General features: G+C 49.5%; 1 protein-coding gene across 1 annotated transcript; it reads right to left on the bottom strand.

The window, feature by feature from the left end:
• Positions 1-3810: 3810 nt before the first annotated feature.
• RAB5IF (RAB5 interacting factor) lies at positions 3811-8959 on the bottom strand. Its single transcript, XM_075058139.1, has 4 exons — positions 8802-8959; positions 7198-7301; positions 5052-5181; positions 3811-4386 (listed from the first exon to the last, which is right to left on the bottom strand). The coding sequence occupies exons 1-4, from the start codon at positions 8928-8930 to the stop codon at positions 4345-4347; spliced, it is 405 nt and encodes a 134-aa protein (XP_074914240.1). The 5' UTR covers positions 8931-8959; the 3' UTR covers positions 3811-4344.
• Positions 8960-9595: the final 636 nt, after the last annotated feature.

A 9595-nucleotide genomic window follows, 5' to 3' on the forward strand; every position in this document is an offset into this window, starting at 1 on the left:
CGACACTGGCCTCTCCCTCTCAGCTTGGCACACACGGTTGGCTGTGCGGCTGCCAGATCTGAAAAATCCATTCTCTGCCCTGATCTATCCTAGATATCTGTTGTTTTGGGAGATGGAGTGTGTTGAGTGCTGGGCTGTTTGGCTCTGGGGAAGTCACCTGAGAGGTACATGTCCTACTTTCTCATCCTCCAAAGAGCCAGCTAATGCGCCCTGCTCTTCCCTCTGTGAGCAGCTCTACTAGCTCGGTCAATGCTCCTTAATGCAGGGAGATTTAAATCTTCCTTTGCTGTGGCTGTGGCAAGGTTTTGCTAGTGCCCTCCAGCAACCTGAGGGCATAATGGGCACTGTCAGTTATTAACTAAATACTCATGGGAGGATAGTTCGGCTTTTGCAAGCCAGTCTCAGCTTGCTCCATTTTCAGACATCTCTCCAGCCTTCTCATCCCCAGCAGTTGGAGGTGGTCCCTTCCACCCCAAAGCAGCTCCTCCAAGGCCAGGAGCTTTGTGCATACTGCATCCTCCTCTGCCCATTTGCCTGGCAAACTATTAACAGACATCCTTGAAATGAAACACCCTAGGAAGTGCGTGCAGGGACTCACTCAGCAAACACTATCCCCAGTTGTCAGACATACGTGTGACTTAACACTGCTTGAAGACAAAGCTCTACTTCCTGCTTCTTGGGCTTTCGAGACCCTGCTTGCCCCAGACCAACCCAGCCTCTATTACTCTTGTGTTTCTGACAAACCAAAACCGATCAGCTCTGTCACCTGTGGGCAGCTAAATCCCAGCAAATGTAGGCACAGCCTTTGCAAGCTTGGTAGTCAAGCTGGTGAAATGCAGAGATAATGACACCTCCATGGAGGGGACAGAGGCTCCTCAGTGGTGTGCTCCCAGCCCCAACAGGCACCACTCGCTTTAAGAACATCCCAAACACTGTTAAAGCAACTGACATCAGCAACATTCCCTTGCTGGACCAAACCCACAGGTAACAAATTTACATCATGCTGCATGCTCAGCCATCGCCGCTGCAGAGCTACCCTGCGGCGGGCAGCAGCTGTTTTAGCTGAGGTCTGACAACTGATGTTGCCAAGACGCAAGATGCCCAGCCACACAAGCCACCTCTCAATACCTGTCAGCACATCTTTGCACCCACACCATTTTTCCCTTTAACACCAAAAATAACTTGCATTAAACTTTTAACAGATAATACACTTGAAGCCCAAGAAAGACCATAAGAAATTTCTCTGCCAGTTCCACACCAGAATACATTTGCTCCTCTCCTCACAATGAAGTGAGGCTGGGGAATATCTCACTCTCCTTCCTGCCAGGGACTGGATGCTTTTTGCTGAAAGCCAAAGTGATGTTGCTCTAGGTCTGCACCTAGCAGTGAGCTTCACACAGCCTGCAGGCAGTACAGCCTCTTCTCTGCACCATCATGTAGACCCCATAAGGATGCAGCCTCCTGGTAGAACCAAATCCTAACAGCTGTGGCTCCCACAGCTCAGCTCTCCGGTGCAGGAAAGAAAGATCTTTTTCTTCCCGAGTCGCTGCTCCATAGTAGCGCAGACCCCCACCAGCCATTGCTTTAGTCCCCCACCCTTCAAGGAGAGGAAAGTGCAGAGCGTGCACATTGTGCCAATACCAAAAAGTGCTGAGGACAGAGGTGTTGCCCAAGCCCCTGTCCCCACCACTGCAGTCACTACTCCTGTCAGGTGCTGCTCTTCTGTCCTCCTAGCACTCAATTTCATGCTCTCTGCTAGATCATCTCTGTGTCAATCTCTCAAGTCCCTGCAAAAACCCCTTGTTTTTACAGTGCTTATCATTGTAAGATGCTCAGCTCCATTCTACAGGCTGCCACATCCCCTTGAGCTTCTTAAAATTAACCTCCTTTCTTCAGAGGCAGATACCATAGCTTTAGTTCTCTTGGTCATCAGCACTGAGGATACCTGCTTCTAGCCATTGAGGCACCCCTTAAAATAGAAACCTTAAGAGATTGAAAGCTTGCAGCTGAGCAACTGCAATCACTTATTCACACGGAGCCTTCAGGAGATCCAGAGACCAACGTCTCTTCCACATGGTCGTGATCCTCCTCAACAGAGGACCCTCATCAGCTTGGGTTCTGCCTCAGCTTCCAGCCACTAGAACAGCAGAGAACTCCAAAGACCAAGAAACTCAGCTGGTGGGACTGCAGGCAAGCAAGGAAGAAAGCAAAGGGGCAAGTAAGCAACTCTCCAGCTCTGCACTCTCTCACTCTGCACATTTTACAACAGTGCTTGAAGTCCTGCTCTGGACCAGACTTGGCCACTCTGCAATGCAGCAGTGGCTCTGCCATGGTTGTGTGTCACGGGGCAGGGACAGCTGCTGAAGGAGCAGAACAGCTTACATACAGGCAACACTTGGCTTAATCTGCTTAATCACCCATTAAAGCATGGCTCTAAGCATTAGCTACTACTTCCACTACAAATGCTTCTGACCCTTTCTAAAAGTGCAGGACTCAAGCCTGCAGCACAAGAGACCTGAGAGTCCCAAAGAGCTGCTGGCTTAGATATTTACCAAAAATCAAACTCTTAAAGGAATCCCACACTCCCACTATTTTACAAAACTTCCAAGACCGGAGGATACAGAAGCTGCACAGTGGATTATCCAGGCAACATTTATTAGAGCATTTCAAGTATACAATAATTTTACTGATGGCTGTGAGCAGCTAAGATGCAAACAGATGCCAGTAGGAAAGGGTGACCTAGAACTAGCAGGCTTTGCAATTCTTGTGGGAAATTAATGCTTTCAGCTGAAAGAAGAGGAAAAGAAAGGATCAGACTAAAAGATTGAGCAAGGGGAGGAGGAAATAGAGAAGATTTTATTTGAGATCACTTACTTGAATTGGCAACTCAAAAGTAGCAGAAGCTGCCTGCTATTGCACTCTTCCCTTGGCATCCCAAGGACCTAAAATAGCCAGGCACATTTTTTCCACCCAGAACAGACAGCATTTTCCCTGGTAAGAATGGAGGCCTGCACTAGTGGGCCATTCTGGAGCTCAGCACTTAGATCCCTGGCTTTGCATACTCATATGTGAGAACCAGGCTGTTGGACTTCCATCAGCAAGGAAGCAATGCAGACTTTGAGCAAGATTACACTAAAACTCAACTCCTCACTATAAGGCAGCTTTAGGTCAGGACTCTTTTTGGGTGCCTGAGTTGTTGTTTAGAAAAGCAAGGACCACATGGCAACAAGACTACAAGGTCCTGGGACAATAACAAGGACTGTGCGTGTTTCCCAAGAACTATTTCTGAAAGACACGTCCTTAAAAATATCTTGAAACGGAGGCTCCCCCCTTGATGCACAAAAAGGGCATGACTGGGGAGGAACTGAGCTATGAAGTGATTGACTCACAAAAAGCACCTCACAAACCAGAGGCTATGTACTTTGCCTGATTTGCAAGTTAGTAATTCTGCATTTAGGATAATAGCTGCCTCAATTGTGTCTTAGTCTCCTGCATTTATTAACAAGGAGCAGTTGAATTCAAGAGCTTAAAAAAAAAAAAAAAAAGAATTTAAATGCTTGACTTTTAAAAGGGTATCTCCAGAATGACTCTCCTTCAAGACTACCAAGCTCTGAGGTACACGATGGCAACTTAGTAGTCAGGCTAGCAGAATGCAGCGGAGTTTCTAAGCCTCCTGAATACACCTTTGTTAACCAAATGAATCACAGCTCTTTCTAGCAAAATTGCTTAAAAATTTGTCTTCAGCAAAGACCATTTAAAAATTCTGGTCGACAACTGATTTGCATGTAAAACAAAAAATACTAGAAATGGTAACAACACAATCTGTTTAATCAAATCAGATCTGATTACTACAAGAACATGCTAAGGACAGCCACTCAACTCATATCCTGGATGCTGCAGTGCCTTTCTCCCATGTACCCTACAACTGCTTTTTAAAAACTGTTTGTCTGAAGGACAACAATGGAAGACAAGTCAGGATTTAATGACAGATTTCAAACAGAAGGGCATACATACATTAAATTAACAGATTCAACCTTCACCACACAGTGATAAGAGTTACTGGCTAGAGTCATGGAAGGTTCCAAATTTCAACAGCCTTGAACCACTTCCAATAATTCCAATGGCTTTTTAATAGTTCCAACAATTAACAGGTATATAAAACGGAGACGGACTTCTCCAGCAGAAGAGTTGGGGCTCTTCCAGGCTAATCAGACCACTGGTACGTACAGAAGGGGGTTGATTTGACTTCCCCCAACTTCCCACCAGTCCACTAAAGACTATGATTTATTAAAACCTTCTCCATTTACTGACGACTGATTTAACAGGCAAAAGCTGCAGACTGTGTCAATCATAGTGGATAGCAGTATAGAAGATTATCCAAACAACCTGTGGAGAGGAAAGGAAGTGAAGGTTATTTTGATGCCTCTGGGGAGGGTTCAGACATGGAAGACTCACTTCTTGCTCTCAACAGAGGACTTGGGGACTGAATTCCAGCTTTGAGATGGTCTCGGAGAGATGTTAGGATCACCATGTCCCACAGACGGTGGCATTCAACTTGCCTTTTGGGGTGACTAGCTTCTCCACATTAAAATCCCACCACAGTCCCTCTAGTGATTCAGAAACACCACCAAATCAAGTGCTGAGCGTATTCAGAGACTTCAGGGAGGAGAGCAATGGGAAAAAGAAGACACCCCAAAAATCAGTTTGGGTGTAACTGGCTCTAGATGAAACTCTGCCAGGATATCTGGGACAGAGGATGGGAAGACATAAAAGTTAAGTAGTAGATGCAGAAGTATAGCTGCCTGTTCCTACATCCTTTCCTACAGAGAAATCCCAGGCATTAATACTGTATTTCATAGCCAGTAGCCATCAGATTTTGTGATTTTCTTTCCCAGTGAACTCCACTTATTAGATGACGTTAACTAGATTAGATTAGATGATCTCTCTTCTATCAGCGTACCACCTCACCAGCTTTTCTTCCAGGTCTTTTATCTCAGAAAGTGTACCAACACAATTCACTAATCAACTTAAAAGAAAGCAAGAGGCATTACCAGAAACAGTGCAAAAGATGTCATGAATCCTTCCTTTGTTAGTTCCCATGTCCCGCCATACTCCTCCTCATCTATCTGCTGGAAGCTACTGAAGTAGAGGTACAGAACACCAGCATTGATCAGGCAGAACCTGGAAGAAAGAGGTTAGGAACCGTCATTTCGGTGATATAGGATGCAGGTATCCAACATGCCATACAGCAACGTAGCAGTGAAACGTCTTTTCATCCGCAGCAGAGAGGAAGCAAAGAGGAATGCTGTTCCTGCAATGCTTCCCAGGCAGCTCAGTCAATTCCTTAAAAGAGCACCTCCAGGTCAGCTTGTCGTAGCATGCTAGGTTTGGATGAAGTTCACGTCACAAGGCACAACCTACTCCTAGTAAGGCTCAATAGACAGTAGTCAAAAGATGGAAGTTTCAGCAGATCTACAAACCCTGCAAGTTTTCCTATCCTGCAGATCATCAGCAGTCCTGCTCCCACAGAAAATCCAATTTCGTTGTGTGTGTGCTACTTGATTTTGAGGCTGCTAAGAGGAAAGACTGTTATAGACTCCATGCTCAGTGTAAGATCCCTGGTAGTGTCCTACGACCAAACACAGTGACTTAGAGATGAGAGCCTGAGAAGACTCAATAGCACCCTCAGAGTCAGAGCACTGGGGTTCAACTTGAGACAACTTTTAGCATGCTCTAGTCTGTGCCAACAGTTACACTGCAACAGAGAGAAAAAAACATGACGTCCTGTTTGTCCTTAGACACGTTTGGTTTTACACCACCCCAGCTTAGAACTGGGGCACCCTGGGGCGCTCCTGGAAAGAAGGCTGTGTAGGCAGGGCAATACGGGAAGACATACACACAAGTTCAGTGACTGGCAGCAAGCTGTGAGCAGCTGTGCGACTGCGTACCACAGAGAAACCACACACAGAGTTCTAGAAGCTTTTCATTTTTCACCGTACACCAAATCACTTCTATTTCTTATTAACATTTAGCACAGGAATTGGCTGAGGTGCCTTATGAATTTATGGATGACTAAGTAAGAACAATGCTTCTCAGCTACTCCACATCTGTTACTGGGAGCACTTCAGATTTAACTGTTTGCATGTAGCTATTGAGTTCCTATTGGAGCATCACTGCTTTACAGCCCCTTTTTCCTAAATTTCAAGTTGTTTTTTTTTCTTCCTTAGAGACACTTGCTGCTACTCCCTCCACTTTCTTGCCACAGCCAGGACACTCACAAGATGACAAGTCAACTTTGCCTAAGAAAAGCTGTGAGGTTGTGAGCTTGACTAGGCAGAGACATTTGCAAATGGAGACTCCCCAGAGCAGACACAGCATCTTCCCACACCCGGTGTTCAGAGAGCAGGCCTGTGTTTCCCATCTCTGGTGTCCCTCCAGAGGCTTTCAGGCACATGCCAGGGCCAAACAAATTTTCATTTCATAACTCAGAGTGCTCACTGCAGCCTTTGCACACCTCCTGGGAGGTGACCTGAATCCCATGTCTTGGTGGGGATCCGATGTGTACATACCCTTCTAGGTACTGCCTTCCCCGCCACCACATGGCTGAAAGAAGACCTTCAGCAAGCTGGGAGCACTGCAGAAGCACTGCCAATGGTGCCACTTTGCCTGCTTGTTACCTATGGTCCTTGGTGTTTTGAAGAAACCTTTTCTTTCTCAAAGAGAAGCTGCCCCTCTTGTCTACTAACAGAACCTCCTCTCTGAGGAGGGCTCCTGACTCAAAGAGGACTACCACACCTTCCCCTCTATGGTCCTTACTTCTTAGGTGGCCACACTAAGCACCATACTCATAGCCCCTATTCACACAGGCAGGAACAGGCCACTTCAGAAGTCAGTTGAACCTCTCGTTCCCTTCTTCTACCCCTGCCCCTTTAATAATAATAAAATAATAAAATAAATAATAATTTTAAAAAGCATTAATTGGGCTGAGGAGAGAGAAAGAGGCTGATGAAGACATGTTATGATTTGTAAGAATTTCATAATAATTAACAATCTGGAATGCAACGCTGGCTTTAAGATGCATGGCAGACAGAGGCTGTGTTTGGCCAGCCCACTGTTTATAGCACAACTTTAAACCAGACACCAAGTAAAGTCCAAATGTGCGAAAGTACAGGAGACAGAAAAGGAAATAAACCTTACACTGCTATTCCCACGAATCCTTTCAGTGGAACTACTCCCCAGATGATTCCCAAAATAACTGCAATGATCTGCCGGAACCAGTAGATCACATCTAAAAACTCGTCCTGAGGAGATAAAGTACAAGAAAGATTTTGGCATTTACTATGTTTCCTTTTTTTAAAGCATCATACAATTAACAGGTGAAAATTTAACACACTGAACACTTAGTTTTCCATTCAAAGTATAAGACATTGTACTCAGAGCAGATGAAAGCAGCTTATGACATCATGCACCCTGGGCTGTTCTGCTTCCAAATGAAATATACAGCTTTGTCCTCCCATGGGCTAACTACAGAGGCGAACAAGTATTGAGTCCCCTAGTTTACTAAAGATTCAATTCTATAAAAACTCACTGGAATAAAAAGTTAAAGAACTGTTTATGCTTTAAGACTGTTATAACCACTCTCAGTGCCCCAGCCTCTGTCCCACCCAGAAACAAGTGCTACCAGTAGCCAGTACCCATGCCAACTCCAAACTGCAAACCATATCTCACACATACTACAAGCGCACCTGCATTCTTTCAGAGCAGCAGCAAAGTGGTCATTCCTGTTTGTCCACAGGGCCGATACAACTTTAAGTATTGCAGCTGGACAATGCTGACTCACGCTTTAAATAAAATTCACTTCTGCTCACATCTTTTTTCCTAGCCTCCCCAAGGACGGGACTGCCACAGCATACCCCCAAAGACCAACGGCCTTCGTGACTTTACTGCAGGATGCACGAGGTCGTTTTGCTCCACGTGGAAGACTAGAATCCACATCAGATACAGTCGTTTCTCTCAGTCACTAAATTTCTCACTTGTTTTAGCCTTCAGTTCACATCCTATTGCATCAAAAACATTGGCACAGCCTGTGCTAACTCTGAAATTCCTGCCCAATTTGTCAGAGGGAGATGAGGTCGAGTACAGGAGAGCCCCGCCGGTTCTGTGAGCAACAGCAACCGATAAGAAAAAAGTGACACAGATTCGCCTGTCTCCCGAGGAAAAGCAGGGCAGAGCCCGCACCTGCTCCCCGCTGAAAGGCAAAGCCAGCCAGCCGGGGAGCAGATGTCCCTGGCACATGGGCCGTGTGCGGGGTATGGCAGGACCCGGGATGCTGCGGGATGCTGCAGGAACTCAGAGCACCCTGTGGGTGTGCTGCTGGGGGGCAGCAGCAGGAAGAGGCGCAGACCAGGGGCAGATGCACAGGAGAAAAGGCTTCACCAGCGCTAAAACCACTGGGAAGTCTGTGGCTGACACGTTTTCCCTCACACGTGGAAGGCTCGCTGACAAACACGAGCAAAACACGCAAGCTGAGCACACGCGTGAAGTTTTGTAGAAGCCGAAGCTCTTTTTGCACTGGTGGACGGCGAGGCTAGGAACAGCAAAGCAAACCGCAGGCGGCGGAGCGGCCGCCATGACGTTACTGCTCCGTGAGAGCATCCCCGCGCCGCGACACCGGAGCGGACAAACTCTGACGAGCCTGTTCTGGCCGCTGCCCTTTCCCTTCAGACCTGACAGGTCAGACGCATTTGCAAATATGCAACTTCACCCCCCCACCCCCGCCGCCGCCGCCGCCGCCGCCCCACCTTGTCGTGCCAGGCGGAGTCGCTGCGCAGCGCCTTGCCCCACACGGAGGCGCGCCCGGCCGCGCCGCCGTTGGCCACCGCGTGCTGCTGTGCGTGCGGCGGCTCCTCCCGGCGCCGCGCGCCGCTCATCCTCCTTCCCGCCCGCCCCGCCCCGCCCCGCTCCGGTCCGGTCCCGGCTCCGGTCCCGGCCCCGATCCCGGCCCCGGCCCCGATCCCGATCCCGGTCCCGGCTCTGGCTCCGGCCCCGCCGCCGGTCCGGAAGCGGCCGCCGCGCACCGTCACCCGCCCGCGCCGTGGTTCCGCCAATCGCGGCGGCGCCTGGCGTCACACGTGACAACGGCGAGCGCCGCTCCCCCTACGGCAGGGGAGAGGGGCCAGGCTGAAGCGCGGCGCTCGCCGGGCTTGGGGGGCGGAGCCTGGGCTCGGTAAGGCCCCACCCCTCCCGCCGCCCTGCGCCGTTCCCGGTCCTGCACGGGAGCGGGGCGGCGGCCGGGGAGGGGCCTTCGGAGCGTGGGGCGGCCCCCGGGCCGGGCTCCCTCCGCCAGGCCGCCGGCGGCGCCGGGCCCGGGCGGAGGTGGCGTGTGCGGCCCCGCCGCGGTAGCGCCTGGGCCCGCAGCGGCCCTGAGGCGAAAGGGGCCCGTGTCGGTAACGGGCCGCCTCGGGCACCGCTGCCTCGCAGGGCCGTTCCTCGGTGGAAGGGCGGGAGAAGAGCCCCCGTGGTGGCCTCGCAGGTTGGGTGGGAGAGGGGACGGCCTTTTCACCAGCACAGGCGGCTAAGCGTGGTGCGGCGTTCC

This window comes from Buteo buteo, chromosome 2 (genome assembly GCF_964188355.1).
Source record: "Buteo buteo chromosome 2, bButBut1.hap1.1, whole genome shotgun sequence".
Taxonomy (NCBI): Eukaryota; Metazoa; Chordata; class Aves; order Accipitriformes; family Accipitridae; genus Buteo; species Buteo buteo.

Bases quoted from the DNA above. Each gene is read 5' to 3' on its own strand.
- RAB5IF (XM_075058139.1), bottom strand. From the start codon at position 8,930: ATGAGCGGCGCGCGGCGCCGGGAGGAGCCGCCGCACGCACAGCAGCAC. The intron at 5,182-7,197 runs GTAAGGTTTATT...TCTTTCTTCCAG, and splicing joins GGATTCGTGGGAATAGCAGT to GTTCTGCCTGATCAATGCTG. The intron at 4,387-5,051 runs GTAATGCCTCTT...TCCTCTCCACAG, and splicing joins CATCTTTTGCACTGTTTCTG to GTTGTTTGGATAATCTTCTA.